This window comes from Triturus cristatus, chromosome 8 (genome assembly GCF_964204655.1).
Source record: "Triturus cristatus chromosome 8, aTriCri1.1, whole genome shotgun sequence".
Classification (NCBI taxonomy): Eukaryota; Metazoa; Chordata; class Amphibia; order Caudata; family Salamandridae; genus Triturus; species Triturus cristatus.
The window spans coordinates 86,737,064-86,753,812 of NC_140591.1; the positions used below are offsets into that span (position 1 = coordinate 86,737,064).

The window sequence follows — 16,749 nt, forward strand, 5'->3', positions numbered from 1 at the left end:
CTACATGCTGATGCTCTATGGTCCCAAGCATAGTTCTGTTCCTTAGCAGAATCCCTGCAACAGGAAAAAATACTTTGGGGGAAAAAAGACTATAGCTAATACTATGGGTGACATCTAGATGAAGGCGAATCAATTATACAACAATTTTTTTGAGTCTTTATTATCTATGAATTGTTTTTATATATGTTATATCTTTGGAGGGGTAAGGCTAAATTTGATGTACAGTGGAATGCGTCCTTATGAAATACAGATTGCATTTGTAGAAAGATAAACGTTTTATAGAGAACATTATTTAGACTAATCGGAGAGTTTCTGTTTAATGTAGATAATGCTGGAACAACGACAGTACTGAAGATGCATGGAATTCCAAAAGTGAAATATTAAGTATTGAGTAACATACAGGAGTGACATGGATACGACGACATGCACTGTAAACACAGTAAAGTGGCTTATACTTTCCGAGGAATGACTCCACGGGTAGTGAGGGGTGAATGTAGCGGTGAGGGGTAAGGCTGTGTCTGGGTGTTAAGAACTGAATGCATTTGCTTTGTGATGTTTACTATCTGGAGTGTCTCTGCTGTGATTGCACTCCACCTTGTTGAGTTGCTGCTTTGTTGTTAGTTGTTGTGATTTTATAAAATGACAAAGGTTGTAAAAAAAAGTGACATACTTTAAAACCTACCACACATTCTAACCAAGTAAGTCAACCACATGTAACCCGCCATTTCACACTGACATACCCTAAGACTATCCCCATATACTATGAGCATTTCACCATCACTTCCAAGACACCTTTTACCACACACTTTCCCTCTTACGCAACACCCAACATACACACAACATACCTGGGCAAATTAAGAGAAGAACCTAATGCTGCCCTGCACACATAAAAACATTAACAACCACCACACTCAAACACTCCACAAGAAATTACCCTACCACGAAACTGAATCTTCTAGAACAGTGGTCCTAAAAGTGTGGCTCGGAATCAACATGTTGCTCACTGCACCCTAAAAATGTTGCTCGTCAGATGATCCAACCCCTTTGATAGTTATTCTGATCAATGCTACTCTACACACACATTTCTTCCCTTTTGACGGCAGGATGAGGAGGCCCTCCTGATTCGTTGGCACCTTGGCGGCTAGTCCTCCGACACTTGTACACCGCAGGCACTGCCTGACAAAAGAACCAAGGTTCCAGGATCCTTGCATCTGAGGCAGTGAAGCTGGGTCCTCTTTATTGGTGGGTTGGCATCTTTGAAAGGCGGCTGAAAGCTTCCTGCCCAAACACAGAAAAACAGAACTTCCGAATGCCTCTTGAGACCGAAGTCCCTCAGAGCAACACAGAGACAGCTGTTCAAAACTGCTTTAAGACGTGTGAAAAAGAAAAGACAAGACACCAGCCGTGTATGCACCCAGGATATAGAACAACATAACATCTCAGTATTCATCAGGACCACCCTGGTATTGCCCCAATTAAGGAAAGAGTTGAAGAGTCACCACTTTGAAAACCGCTACATCACAATGCAATATCAGTCCAGAGCCCAGATTCCTCTCCTATGACTTGTTGACTTCATACTGGTCTTTGACCATGTACAGGGCTCCACTGCCTTTTGACTAGGCGTGTGCTATAGGAATACCATATACCTACATACATACCATGCCTTTACTTTCCAAATTAACTAACCCCTCTCAGAAATTTCATAAAAGGATCATGCAGAGTGTTGGCATATGGAAGAATTTCATGTAGAGGAGCTAGGACTAATATTTTATTTTAGGCAGGAATTTCTCTTAAACCTAATACTACAGTGTTTTCGTTCACAGCTGCTGAGCATATTCTAAAATTAAAGTTGACAAGCACCATGAAGCTGTACAAAGGACTCACAACAAAGTTTAAAAATTGCAGTTGGCAGTGCCTGGCACACATGATGCCAACATATAACCAGACACAGAATCAATTACCTGCAAATTTTCCAACGCCTTCTTTATAATCTTCTAGGACTTCATAGTGCTCTGCCCTGTGAACAAGAGTAGAACTTTCACTCGGATGAATTGGTTTTAAGGCATCTATTTGAAACACTGGTCTCTCATTAAAACCAACAACATGGCCTATGACCATCCCACATATCTCTAAAGTGACTTAGCTGCTCAGCTTTAGGGAGTGAAGAGAGGGATAGCAATGCACATGGAAGAACATGCTAAAGTCATAAGAGGAGGATTTTTTACTTTTCATGCACATACACATCTTGGTCGTCTAAAGAAGTGAGAATTTTAACCCAAAAATCACATGTATCTAGGGATGCAGAAAAGAAACTGAGGGTTCTGCAACATGGAATTAAGAATATATTTCCATTTGTATCATAATTATATGACACAGCTCCAGCAATTCCTTGTTTTTACGTATGGCTGGACCTGGACCCTAAATTTCAGATCCCAGTAGGAACGGGCTGTGCCTCTCGTTCCAATGGGTGGCTTCTGCCCAGTTTTCCTGTCAACTGAAAATCTGATCCAGGAGGGCGACATTTTCACATGCATCTCCTCCAACCCTAAGCCCACAATTTAAAATATTTTCTAAGCCTTTCAGACATGTTAGTTATTAAATTGTACTGTTTGAATTGTGCCCATCTGGACAAAGACTACAAGACACCAGCTACTCCTCTTAGCCGGAATTAATACTTTATGGCACTGCCTAGGACAAACCAACAGTGCACGAACTTGGATGGAAACCCTCATTTGGGTTGGGGGAGTTAGGGGGAGGCGAAAATTTGATATAAATGGAGTCTTATTTTTCTTAGCCCTTCAGGGCACTGAGTTTATTGTGTGCTCTCTACTAGGCCATGCTGCATCGGACTTCTTAGCCCCTATCGTCTCCTGAAGTAAGCCTTCATGATAGACCGCTTCCACAGAATGACAAATGCCCAAGGAAGAGAAAAAAGGAAGGAGAAAGGAGGATGGTGAGGAAGGAAGACGGGGGATGAGGAATGAAGGAGAAGTGAAAGGAGGACGGAGGGGGAAGGGAAGGAGAGGAGGAAAAGGAAGGAGAGGAGGAAGGGGAGAAAGGAGAAGATGAAGGAAGAAAGGAGAAGAGGAAAGGAAAAGAGGAAGGAGGAAAGAAGAAGAGGAAGGAGGAAAGAAGAAGGGAAATGAGGAAGGGGAAGAGAAAGGTGGGTGAAGAGGAAGGAGAAGAGGAGGTGTCTGCCTAGGTCTCCAAAGCCTAAATATATACACAAGGATCTGCCAAAAGAACTCTTGGACAGGAATGAGCAGAACAATCAATGAATGGGACTTTCTGTATCCTCAGAATATGTAATGAGGAGGTCATACAGACCTGGGAAGGACCAATGTGTACATCTTAAAAATGTGCACCACACTTCAGATTTGGACAGGTGATTGCACAGAAACAAAGTGTCAGAATAACGAGTAGATATAACAAGCTTTGGAAAAGCCACTAGGGCTCCCCTATGCAAGAGCATTCCCAGGAAACCTTTAAGAAAGGTCCCAAAACCAGACAGTAGGCTTTGGCCTAAAAATAGCAATTTCTGTTTACTCGGCTGAGGTTTGATCCCTGCTGATGAGACCGTACCTACATGACGTGTTTTTAAAATGGCGTTTCCTTTTCTCCAGGGCAGCCAGTCACACTGTGACTGGCCAGACTTGCACTGCCGCTGCAAATAACGTAGCTAGGACATCAAAAGCGGAATGAAGCAGTCAGTAGTGGCTCACCTCAATCAAGTTACATATACCGCCCGTCATCCCACTCCACACGCACTGCCAAAAATGACTAAAGCTGACTTTGTTAGCAATTTGTGGCCAGCGTCTGGTTACAGCTGTATCACTCATAAAATCTAATTTGGGCTTCAAATTCCATCTTCTTACAAGTACCACAGCTTCTCCCTTCCATCAACCCCTTTTTCGCCCTCCATTGGTGGTCACTTTTCCTTACCGCCTTTCTTTATTTCCCACCACCAGGGCCCAGTTAACCGTTGTTCATTGTTCAATGCCTCAACTTCAAGCACATCCACTACCACCTTTTTTTCACGCTGTGCCGCCCTACACTGCTCATCAAGTATCAGCTTTCTCTGTTAATGCTGCCCGTACCAATGTTACCACCATAATAGCTGCGATAACCTTTTCATGATCCATTATTCCATTCAGAAAACGGCTACTCCTCATTTGCTCTTTCCTCTTCAGTCCTCATGATCCTTCGTTCCCATCAGCCTGCACCACCCACCAGTGCTAGCCAAGGTGTTAGCGCAGCACAAGACACCATGTTAACAAATCACAACAGATCTGCAAGCTTCAATGACCACGCTCAAGCAAGGCCTACTGCATCAAAAACACAATATTTTCAGACTGCCACAAAAGAGATGCTGGATATCTCCCTTCCACACAGTCAAGAGGCATTGCCTCAAGAACAAAACAGTACTGAAACAGGGATTAATGTTGTGCTTGCATGGGATGTTCCAAAAATGGCAATCGCCAGAGGAAGTTGAAAGGCAATGAAACATGTTACTACAACTGAGACAATAAAAATATCAGCCAGCATAGACTACTCCACCCCTTGTAAGGGATTACAAATGGAAATGTGATGAGCCACTAAAAAAAGCAGGTATCTGCAGGACACCAGGAGATAACCAGAGGTGCCAGCTCTAACAGTTCAAAGAATCCTTCAGCAGGAACAAGTAAGCGGACCAAAGTCTGAGCCCCAGTGCTTTGACTAGCTTGGTACTTACAAGCTGGAGAGGGTGATGTGAGTCATGGCTGGTAGGCCCTCAATGGTGTGCAGGGTGTCGTGGGTGAGGTGTGGGGCAGAGCCAGTCCTTGTGTACAGAAGGCACCCAGGAAACTCCAGGCTCTTTTCGCCACTTCGGCCGAGGTGAGTCACCGCACCAAGCCGACAGCCGTTGACCACCTTGGAGAGGTTAAGCTGCATCTTGAAGAAAGCTTCGGGCAGCATGCGGGTAAATCTGTGCGAAAAGCGACAGGCTTCATTTTAATACAGTAGCACAAAAACCACAACCTCTCCCAGCCCTCTCTTTGTCACCATCAGTTGTCAATTATGTTTTATTCAATGTAAAACATTTGTGCTGGTGGAAAAACAAATGGGGACAGCTATTGCTGGCAGCCTGGAATTATATAAAACTATATAGAACATGCATACAAGTTTAATTTCTGGTTATAACTATTTTAAACATTTTGATTAGGTTTGTAACCATTGTAGTGTCAGCTTAGCTTTGCACAGAAATGAACATCATTATGAAAATAAGGGTACATATCCAGTTGTTTAGGGATAGTTGCAAGTAATACATTTTTTCAAAACTATCAAGTCAAGTCAAACTTTATTGCGGTTATATTTACCATAAAAGAACATACAGAGAAAAAAAAAAGAAAAACACCACAACTAAACGACAAATCAAGCAATCCATTTCAGTGCACTAATCTCAGGTTTTTAGTTAATTGTTAGACATTGTTTTTTTTTTGTTTTTGCTTTTTTTTTTAAATTTAAATAATTCTTAAAAATTCTAAAATTGATAAAAGCAGATCATTCAAGAAATGTAAAATATATCTGGACACTTGGTAGTCAAACTTAATACTAGAGTGCTACAGCATTATTTATCAAATTCCTTCGGATTATCCACATAGAATATAAATATTTGGCTACTGCAGAAACAATCACTGCGTCTGTATCGGTTTTCAGTATCCTAAAGAAAACCAGATATCGCCTTATACCCAAGTTTTTACATAGCTGGATTATCCATTTCTTCCTGATATAGGAATAAGCTGGACAAAAGAGGATGGCGTGTACAGGAGTTTCATCCTCTTGGAAACAACCTGGGCAGAGACATACAAAACCCCCTTTCCACCTATCAATCTTTTGGAAAAGGGGCAAAGTACCGTATCTAAATTGTAAGTACAGTTTCTTTGCTAATGTAGGTTGGATTATATCAATCATAGGCTCAAAGCTGTAAAAGGGCTTGGTATCCAGGAAAATGTCGGTCAAGCTTGAACTTGTTGTAGATCTATAAAGGTTCATTAGGTTAATTTCTTTTAACAGTGCTTATCATAGTGTGTTTGGAAATGGCTGGGCAGGAAGCCTCGGGATTAAACCAGAGATCCTCAAACCCAGTCGATATAAGTGACTGTTTTACAGAAGCCAACCAGGGAATCTTACCCGAGCCTAATAGAGCCATCACGGCTTTAAGCTCCTCCTTATAATGGGCCAACTCAGGAATGCTCCACAGGCGCTTCCAATACAGTAAGGGCCGGAGACCAATAACTTCTGCAATTGGGCAGATGTTTAGGTCTAATCTTAACGGGACCAAAGGAGTGCTTTTTGGCAGATCCAATAATTGTCTTATAAAATTGTTTTCAGTTAGTGATAGGTTACTAACTGATATGTGTCCCCAAAGTTCTGCCCCATACAGGGAAGATGCCCTAGCTTGGACTTTAAAAATTTCGAGGGGGGCACTTATTATTTTGTGAGTGCAATTCTTCTGTACTTTCAAAATTCCACCAGCTGCTTGGGTTAACCTTAGATTTGCTTTAGCCACTTGTGGACCCCATCCCATTATCATTCAGAGTCAGACCCAGATATTCGAAAGTCGGGACCCTTTCGAGGGGTCTGGCATCCATTGTTGGATGGGGACAATTAACAGTGTTGGCGTTGAAGACCATATACTTAGTCTTATTTACGTTAACCACCAGATTTCTCCTGGTGCAAAATCTAGAGAATTGATTTAACACGCGCTGCATCCCCATCGGGGATTTTGAAAGCAGGAGCGTGTCGTCCGCAAACATTAGGGCGGGAAATCTCCTGGCACCAAATTTGGGGGAGTCAATGTCGTTTGTAGCTAGAAGATCTTCAATAAGCCCGTTGAGAAAAAGAGAAAATAGAGTCGGGGCAAGGACGCAGCCCTGTCTGACGCCTTTCTCAATCGGGATAGGACCAGTTAGCTGTCCTTGTTTACCGAAGCGTACTCTCGCATAAGTGCCTTCATGTAAGTTCTTAAACTGTTGGCATAGATATGGTGGGACCCCCATTGATAGTAAAATGGACCATAGCTGGTTCCGATCCACCATATCAAATGCTGACTTTAAGTCGACAAATGTGAGATAGAGACTACCCCCTTCCAAGGTCACATGCTTCCAATAAAGTACTTGCAACCGGAATAGTTGGTCAATTGTTGATATTTTTGCCCTGAAGCCCGCCTGTAGCGGCGTCAATATATCATTGTCACTGATCCAAGTCTCTAAACGTTGCAGCAATAGCCTGGCGTAAATTATTTGTGTGACGTCAATAAGGCTAATCGGCCTATAGTTTGAAGGTTGGAGGGGAGAACCCTTCTTGTGTATTGGAATAATCTCCGCCCCCAACCAAGTACTTGGCAGTGGTAGGCCCTGCAAAATCGCATTGAATAATACCAGAAGGTATGGGCCCCAAACTGCTGGTTCATCTCTAAATAGATCACCAGGAATCTTGTCGAGTCCTGGCGCTTTATTAGACTGAATGCTTGAAATGGCCAGCTTTACTTCCTCCAATGAAAAAGATAGCGCTGGCCATGTGTAGTTCAGGGCCGAAAGACTAAGGGAAAGTTGATTTGTACATAGAGAGGAAAGTGAATAAAGATCTTTAAAATAAGTAGACCAGGCTTCTTCGGAGATGTTGGGGGGGATCGTAGTCCTACCTTCTGGATTCCCTGTATGAACAAGGTTCCAGAAGGTCCTTGAATCCTTTGCTGCAAGTGCAGATGTAATGCCCGCCCAACGATCTGCCTCCCATTCTGATTTGGCATTTTTTAACAATTTTTTGTATTCTTATCTGGCTACGATTACATTAGGCCTATTGCCTAGCCTTAAGGCCAGCAATAGCGCTTTTTTGGCGTCCCTGCAGGATTTGTTAAACCATAAATTATTATCGTTTCGTTGTTTAGGTTTGGCAATGCCTTCCTTATAAAAAGTATCCTTTAATATAACAACCATTCCACTATGAATATCGGCCATTGACTCGACATCCATATTCAAAGGATTAATAAGGGTGGAATATGCCCTTTCGAGCAGGGGGATAGCATCATGATATAGTTTTGCCATAGTTTCAATAGATGAATGGGCAACCGCCCATCGAATTCTTCTCCCACCTTGTACTATTCTTAAATTATTACTTGGGGAGCTAACTAGGGCGCTATCCCCACTGATTAACTGATAATCCATCTCGATTATCAGGGGATTATGGTCACTTTCTATGCGGGGCGCTACGCTAAAATCTAGGATTTTTGGCCAAAATGCCAAACTCACCAAAAAGTAATCTATAATAGATGTGTGCCCCAAGGCATTATAAGTATGCTGGGCTGGGGTATCGCTCTTGAAGCGTCCGTTGCAGGCTCTGACGGAAAACGTGTAGGTAAGAGAGGTCAGCTGGAGGGCTAGGGCAGACCAGTTTTTCACAGGATAAGCATTAGATGGCGGGACTGACCAAGTTTCGTCCTCAGCCAATGTGATTGGAGGGACCCCTTGCAGAGGTTCAAAATGGCAATTGAAGTCCCCACCGATCAACAAAACTACATCGCCCCCAAGCGTATGTAGCAGCGCAATTAGGTTATCCAAGGTTGTAGAGCTTCTGCCAGATTGTACTGACCGAGAATAGATGTTAATCAAGGCCATTTTTGGTGTTTTGTTATGAGTCATCAGGATGCATAAGATGTCAGGGCTATTTGTCTCTAACTTTTTCAGCGTAAAACCTAAATGGATGCCCACCCAGATACACAACCCCCCAGATGGTCTTCCTCTAGTACCTTTTAATGCAGGTTGCGTAAAGGTAACAAACCCCAGCCTGTGGGTTGGACCTACCGCCCACGTTTCCTGGAATAAACAAATCCCATGAGAGTCCACAAAGGTACACCAATCCGGGATGTCTAGGTTAGATGTAAGTCCCGCTATGTTCCATGAAAGGATTTTAAAGGACCCGGTTGGCAGTGCCTGCTTTTGCCTCAGACATACATTGTTGGTTAGCTCATCATGGTCAAATGTCCCAGGGCCAGCTAGGAGAGGAGCTGTGTGCACAGTGGCAGTCTGGAGTTGTATGTCCAGGGTGCAATTGTCAATCATGGGGAGAGGTAAATCAACCCTAGACTCCCCTGTACTTGCATAAAGCATTTCATTATACATCATTCTGTCTACTATATGGGGCGAAGGTTTATTTTAATTTTAACTACCTCCATATGCTCCCTCCTAGTGGGCTTAGAAGCACCTTTCATGTTAATAGAATCTAGATGATAGATCAGGGTGGGACTGGGGGGCACGAAGAGTCAATCCACCTGATCAAGCAAACTATATCTATTACTCAAGGGAATTCCCGTTGCTTCTCCCCTAGGTTGGCCACCCCTACTTCTATGTACATAGTGCCATATGTCCTCCTGCTGTGGCTTCGCAAAGTTCCTTCCATAATCAGACAAAGGATAAACATGATCTGTTGGATAAAAATAGTCTAACCTCAGAGATTTAATCATTGTATTGAAACCTAACTGTTGCCAACTACAAATATAATCAACAGCCCTATAATCCTCAAAGTTAATTATTATGCAGTCCCCATCCACATTTTTTGGTTTATGTCCCACCCACCCCACCCTTCTAACAAACAAAATCTTGCTTTGAATTGATCTAGGCAAGGGTCTATGGGTGTTCAACCAGTAGATTGTCTTGTTTTTGAGTTCCTCATAAGATTCCTGTTTGGAACTCATTAACTCAGGGACCTCCGTAAGAATCACTACAAATGGGGCACAGTCCGGGGGTAAATTAATACAAGGTGAGTCTCGGTGGATAGGTTTTCCTCCATGGGGGTTTGAAGTCTCCTTCCCGGAAGTAGTGGTATTTGATAAATTTGCCAATTGTGAAGGATATGCTTTTTCCACAATTGAGAGGTTATTTTTTGAGCCGTTTGAATTAGAGGCCAAAGTCGGTCCCAATGTAGTAGGCAAAATAGGTTGGTCATTTACAATGGTGTGCATTGACTTAGATTGTGGCTGTGGGGCATTGACTGTTATTGCTAAGGCTTCAACTTGGGTTTGAATGGTAAGAAGGTCCGTTTTAAGGCCCATATTTCCCCCAAGCAAAGCCTCCATTTTTCCCAGTCTTTCATCTAAACAGTTCAATTTATGCACCACAGGCTGGATAAAAGAGGATAAAACCAAACTCAGTTTCCCCACCAAAGAATCTAAGTAAGGGGGATATGTAGTTTCAGAGTCACCGCCGGCCTTAACAGGGATATCTATTAAGGGCTCAGAGAGGCATGGCTCTATGGGCTGGGATGCCAGAGTACTATTAGGTTTAGGCTGTTTGGGATTTCTGGCCCGAGGTGCAGTGCCAGCCTTCTTCTTTTTGGGAATTGCACCTTCCTTAGATCGTGGATTCTTCTGTTTGTTTGGACTCACTTCCGTTAGAACTGGAGATATGTTTGTAGGCTGGCCAAGTAATGATTGATTTGATCGGTTTGGGCCATCGGCCTGGGCACCTAAATTGGCCTCAATTTCAACTGCAGGAGGGTCCAAAATAGCTCTGTTTGGCTGGATTGAGACTGGTGAACATACATGTGCAACAGGGCCCAGAGAGGATCTCCTCTGAAAGATAGGGTCTTGGGACAAACGGCGTTGCGTCAATTCAATTTCTCGTTCTAGGACCGATGATGCTCTCGTTATGAATTGATCGAGAGTCCCTGCGACCATTCCTATAGGTGTTGTTTTAGCGGCCCTTCTAGCGGCCATAGTACACGGATAATAAGGTGGGGAATTAGTATTATCGATACTCACAGATTGAGCTAACAGTTAGAGGGCTGGCCCAGCCCGGCCTCCATCGGCCCCGGACGGCCACAGACGGTCCCGCCCTTGTCCCGGGCTTCTCCCGGCGCCGCCCACGCGCGTCCCGCGACGCGGAGGGAGCCTCTCGTTTTTAAGCGCCTCCGGGCGCAACGGCGTCCGGAAGTGTCCCTGTGCCAGTTTGCAGGCTGGGGATTGTAGTCTCTGGGCCGTGGGTGTTGAGACGGCGGCAGGGAGACAACGGCGTAGGTGGTCCGGATGCTGCTGGTGGAAGCCCCAGGTATGTGCTCTCTGGCTGGCTCTGGAGATGCGTGTGCAAAACTATTTTATCATTTATTTTAGAAGATGAAAATCATGGAGTTATAAACAAATGATCTTACAACAAGCAGTACCATGAGGATGCATTATTTTATATTGTACGTAAGAGACAGTCCTACTCCAGACAGTCTGAGGCCTTTTCTAAGTCAACTACAATCACTTTGAGTGGCACTTCGAATTTGAGGGCCAGCACCAATGCATTATGTAGACGCCTCATATGATTACTATTTTTAAATTTACATTTTAAATGAATCGGCACACATTTTAATCACACAGATACATTCAAATGAAGTTCAGTGCAAGAAAGACAGATGATGGACATTACCCAGGGGTCGTTTCAACAGACCAATTAATGACAAATTCAGCCCCTCTTGAAATAATGTCGGTTAAGTGATCCGGCATAATCTTACTCTGGTCGTGATTAACCCATGATCTAACTACATTTTGCTAGCACTTTTGCTAGCACCTTGGTTTCTGCCTTAATCAAACAGACTGGTGTATAAGGGTGTAATAGCGCCTCACGGGCATTACGTTTTAGGAATTAGGATGATCACTGCTTAATGCAAGTCTGGGGGTAGCACAAATCCAATAAAGAAAAAAAACATTGTTCCAGATCTCAATGCTGGGAAGTTTGAGGCAGGGTGGGAATTAAAGCCTACGAGGATTCTCTAATAGTGCATAAGAGGTGAACAGAGAGTAGCTGTTTTTCTATGCTTTTGGTTAAAAGTGAGGCTTAAAAATGCACTAAAATATTCAAAGAGATGATACTTTTACTAATTTAGCCCCAATCCATGCACATTTAATTTCGGAAAAGTGTGAATTTATGAGCCTTGCCATATTTTTGGCAAGTGGTAAATAGTAACAAGCTTTGGCATAGCCAATAGGTCTCGCCTGTGGGAACTTATACGTGTTTAACTATGCAACAGTTAATGTTGTTGCACCAAGGATGTTATGCTGCATAACTAAATACTTATAAGGTCCCAAAAGCAAGACCTATTGGCTATGCCAATGCTTGTTTAATTAAGCAGTACTGCACAATAACTATAGCAATTGCATAAAAAGCGCAGATTACATCTATAGGCAATTAAAGTTGTTACTTTTATTTATTCTTAACAACTTTCGTCTTCTACATCATTTTTGTAGGTATTCCATTTATAAATGTGATTTCATGAAGTTTTATCATAGTTTTAACATAGCGCCGCTCTACTGTGTTCTGACAGATGTAAGTTACATGACACCATAGCCACTGACACACAATAAACATATCTCCTCACAGAACGTGTCATTTTCAGACTGCCATCGCCTTTACTACTTCAAAAATATGCCTTTGTTGTTAAAATAACCGCGTTAATCAATGAAATATGTAGGGTTACTGGAGAGCCAGATTGACCTGTACAGTTCTGATGTTTTTTTAATGAAACTGGCGTTTTTGTATATAAACATGATGTTACTAACATTTTTTCCACATAGAAACATGAAACAGATGGCTTTATTTCATTTGAAGAATGAAACTGCATGTGTGTCAGCTAGAAAACGACATGGTGCTTCCTTGCAGTGCTGCTGGTCAATGAATGCACAATGTAGGCTTACAAGAAAAAAATAAGAACAATGTGCTAACAAATTAAAAAGCGTGGGAAATCCTTGCGCACCCCCTAACCAGAGTATTATTTTTTTTTAGCTTTGGCAGGCAAGAGCTCTTTGCAGAAAAGCTGCCGCCACTGTCCTCCGAATTTACATGAAACATACTGCGTCGTGATATGGTTCGCATGTTTAACATAAAGTCGGCGCAGCCAGGTTGCCTCGAACACGGGCACCTACGTGCCATCTGTGTCAGTCCTATTCCTGGGTGCCCCGGCCCTTGTTTATGAAATCTGGAAGTGAGACTGCAAATGAACTCGGTGAATGGTAGATTTCAGGCATTCCGTGATGGGCCATCATAAATCAGCCATTGTCAGTTATTTCTGTCTCAGTGAGTAAGCCTTTATTTAAAGCAAGCAGCAAGAATGCTGCTAGACCAAAGGAAAAAGCCCTGAGATGTTTGCAGGTGGTGCTATTCACAGCTGTCAATTAAACGCCTGACATTTCCATAATTGCCGAGAGGCAAAGCATATGCAACTGACATAAATATTATTTTAACAGAAAAATAAAAACAATCTGAACAAGTCAATTCATCATTCTGTCTGAGAGGTGCCGCGTTCCTGCTTGGCGGAATGTGGAGCTATCTGAGAGGCGGCATGAGAAGTGCAACAAGCATTGGCCGCGCGACGCGGGAAGCTTGTAATGAGAGAACCGGTGTCAGATTCAGAAACACGCTAGTGATACACACGCGTGGGAGCAGGAAAAAGTGATCGCGCTTGAAGGGTGTCGCAAGCAATGTAAAAAAAAAAAAGACGCTAGTGATGCGCAGCAGCAGGAATAAGTGAAAATGACCGCGCTGGAAGGGAGGCAGATGGCGGCTGCGCGCTGGCATGAACGCAAGCTTGAGACCAGCAAAAGCCTATGGTAGCACTTTGAAAACCCCAATACTAAATGTCTATCGCAGAACAGTGCATGTGCTGGCTCAGGCGAGACCTAAAAAGGTAACTGGCAGTTCACACTTGAAATGCGTTTACACACATCATACACAGTGAGCACTGACAGAAGGGAAGCTACTCCAGACAGAACATCACCACTATGTGTACCATCACTAAAAGGACCTGAAGGCACAGGAGGCCCAGCAAAGCACAGCTCTCGATCATGGGATGAACAGAAGGGAAAACATAAACTACACCTTTGTATTGATTAGAATGCAGAGGCCACAGACAGCAGATCTCCAGCAGTGCTGCATGCTAAAGTTAATGTGCCAGTGCCATTCACATGTACACTGTGATCAACTGCTGCAATCCAGCCCTACACTGTCGAGCACACTATTAATGCGAGTCAGGGCCTGCCATGCACAGGGATCATGAATTGAGGGTGATGCTAGCCGGATCCAAGAGGCCAGCTGAGGCCAAGAGCATGACACAGACAACAGCAGGAACAGACATAGGTAAGTATATAGCGATGCATAAAGAATTACTGGAATGCTGTTGTGAGTGGGCATCTGTGAGAGATGGCGATGTGCCCATGGCCCACCTCTGATACAATGCTGACACAGGCATAATTATGGGTATTCTTGGCATATTGTGGGCATGATGCAGTTTACCTCTCGTATAATGCTAGTCTTGGAATAATGTTAGCAATTCATAATCATAACATACTGTGGGAATGAATGGCAGGGTGGTGCCCACACTGGTATTGTGCTGGCGGAAGCGTATTGATAATCATGCTTGGCCTTTTGCTAGCAACCATGGCTTTATGGTGCCAAACCTTGGGTAATATTGGCCCTGCCATGGTGATTCTTGCAATATTTTGGACATCCATAACTTACAGGGACGATACATAGTGTATACATTCAGCAGTGTACTGCTGTGCAGCATGAATGAAAGTTTAAAAAACAAATTTTAAAAAAGCACTATGATGTGGTCAGTCAACCCTGGCTGCGTAATAGCACTTCAACCATGCTGGGTAAAAACATGGCCAAAGCCAAATAGTAGAGATATTTGGTGGAGTAATTTTTTTTGCCAAGTTGCACTGCAGTGTGGATGCTGTGGCATGTTTGAAAGTTAAAAAAGGAAGAAATCGTTATTGCCACTGCCTGTGTTGAAGGTTGAGGCTTTTTTAAAAATGTATTTTAGTGAATCTCAGCAACCATGAACAAGCATTTGCAATGCAATAGGTCTTGCATTACTGATAGCTTGAGGTATTGGCGTAGCAAATAGTAATGCAAAGCCAACAGCTCATACTTTCAGTAATGTAAGACCTAGTGCCTTGCAAATGCTTGCGTAGTGAGCCAGGAACCAGCATTGCATGTCAAGATGCAGCATCGCAAGCTTCTCCTAGAGGTCCCTACTGAGCAAGGCACCAGCACTGCATGTCGGGGGGAAGCATCGCAAACTTCTCCTAGAGGTCCCTACTGAGCAAGGCATCAGCAATGCCTGTCTAGGTGCAGTACCGTAAGCTGCTCCTACAGGTCCCTAGTAATCTGGGTTTAAGAGTCAACAAATATGGGTAAATTATAAACCATGTAATTCCTTTACAGAAGCCATATTGGTGCCAACATTTGCAATAGAATCCCAGATAATATACGCATCCCTCGATCCTTGAACCCAGATTACTAGTGTCATGAGGGTTTGGCTTTCTTAAGAGTAGCCAAATACTAATTCCCTCAGCTTTATAAAAACTTTTTGGACTGGTCAAAATTAATTCTTTCCTTTTGTGTACTTAAGATCATTCAACCTGTTTTTTCGTGCATCTTGTAAACGTCTGATATACTCACACTAAGGTTATTGCATTTGATTTTCTTTTCTTTAATGCAGCACAATTTTTTTCTGTTTGAATGTAGTTTATGCAGCACAATTTATCTATGTAAAAGAAGAGTGTTTATCCTTTTCATGTTTTGATAAGAATGTAAACAAGCATTTGCAATGCAATAGGTCTCACATTTACGTGAGTTTGAGCTATTAGCATTGCAAATGACAATGGTTTTATTTATGTTTTGGTTTTTAAAACATAAATAAAAGGCATTGTCATTTACAATGCCAATAGCTCAAAAACGCGTAAATGCAAGACTTATTGAGTTGCAAATGCTTGTTTCTACAGCCTGTCGAGGCAGACACGACTGAGAAGGACCAAGAGAAGTATCGGGTAAAGAGAAAGGAAGAGTGCGCCTCTGCTGAGATGAGCACTAGTAATGGATTAGGGCGAGGGTGTGGGAGAAGATGGGCTGGTATATGATGTCCACTTATGTAAGTGGGCACCGTGTACCAATCCAGACAAGCCTTATGGTGGTTTAAGAGGTCTTAGACAACCTTAGAAAGCTCTCTAAGTGGTAGCGTGGAGAGCAGCCTTCAGGCTTAGTCCAGAAGGAGTGTAAAGCAGCTTGTTTTTACCAGAATGCAATCTTATAGTATAGACTAAGTGAAAAGAACCACATCAAGTATTTATAAAAATATGTATTTATTACATCATACTCTCTAGTACGTTCAAATATTTCCTACACGGAGATAAACACAATGCAAACAATATTTTAACAAAGAAACACAGTAAATAGCATGAAATACACAGTGGACCCCGGGGAGGGACCAAACTATATACTAAGAAAGTGGTATAAGAGCCACGACTCGGGTCAAGACAATGTCGAGAGGATGTAGAAGTGCTGGGGACCCAAGAAACCACCTAAGGTGAGTAGATAGGGACCCCACGGAGAGTGTGTGCAGTGTGGGAACACTATTCTGTGCTCCGTACAACTCTACGTGTTAAGTTGCGGTTCAATTTTGAAAGATTAAGGACCCTTCCCAGTGGACCCTGAAGAAACCCTGTGGAAGACAGAAGGTTGGAGAACCACCCCACCCATGAATACCCTAGTACCCACATTACCTACACCAGGGAAGCCAAGTCCATACATGTGATGTGGTGTCGTAAACCGCCATCGAACCCAATGGTGGACTTCAGGAAAGTGCCGCTGCTGAAGAAGGAGAAAGTGTCTTTTGGAATCCAAAAGGTGGAATCTAGCAGAGAGGTACCTGCAAGCAGAGGGGACAGAGTCT

General features: G+C 43.1%; 1 protein-coding gene across 6 annotated transcripts in view; it reads right to left on the reverse strand.

The window, feature by feature from the left end:
• Positions 1-16,749, reverse strand: part of QTRT2 (queuine tRNA-ribosyltransferase accessory subunit 2) — a 248,618-nt gene that overhangs the window by 203,667 nt on the left and 28,202 nt on the right. For 3 of the 6 annotated variants that reach the window (XM_085621064.1, XM_085621063.1, XM_085621065.1), the window contains exons 2-4: positions 10,799-11,105; positions 4,733-4,966; positions 1,962-2,017 (exon numbers count right to left, since the gene is read on the reverse strand). In XM_085621064.1, coding sequence (XP_085477190.1) covers positions 1,962-2,017; positions 4,733-4,956 — 280 coding nt within the window. In that variant the 5' untranslated portion in view covers positions 4,957-4,966; positions 10,799-11,105. The remainder of the gene's footprint in view (positions 1-1,961; positions 2,018-4,732; positions 4,967-10,798; positions 11,106-16,749) is intronic. The other 3 variants (XM_085621061.1, XM_085621066.1, XM_085621062.1) reach the window with 1 other exon arrangement.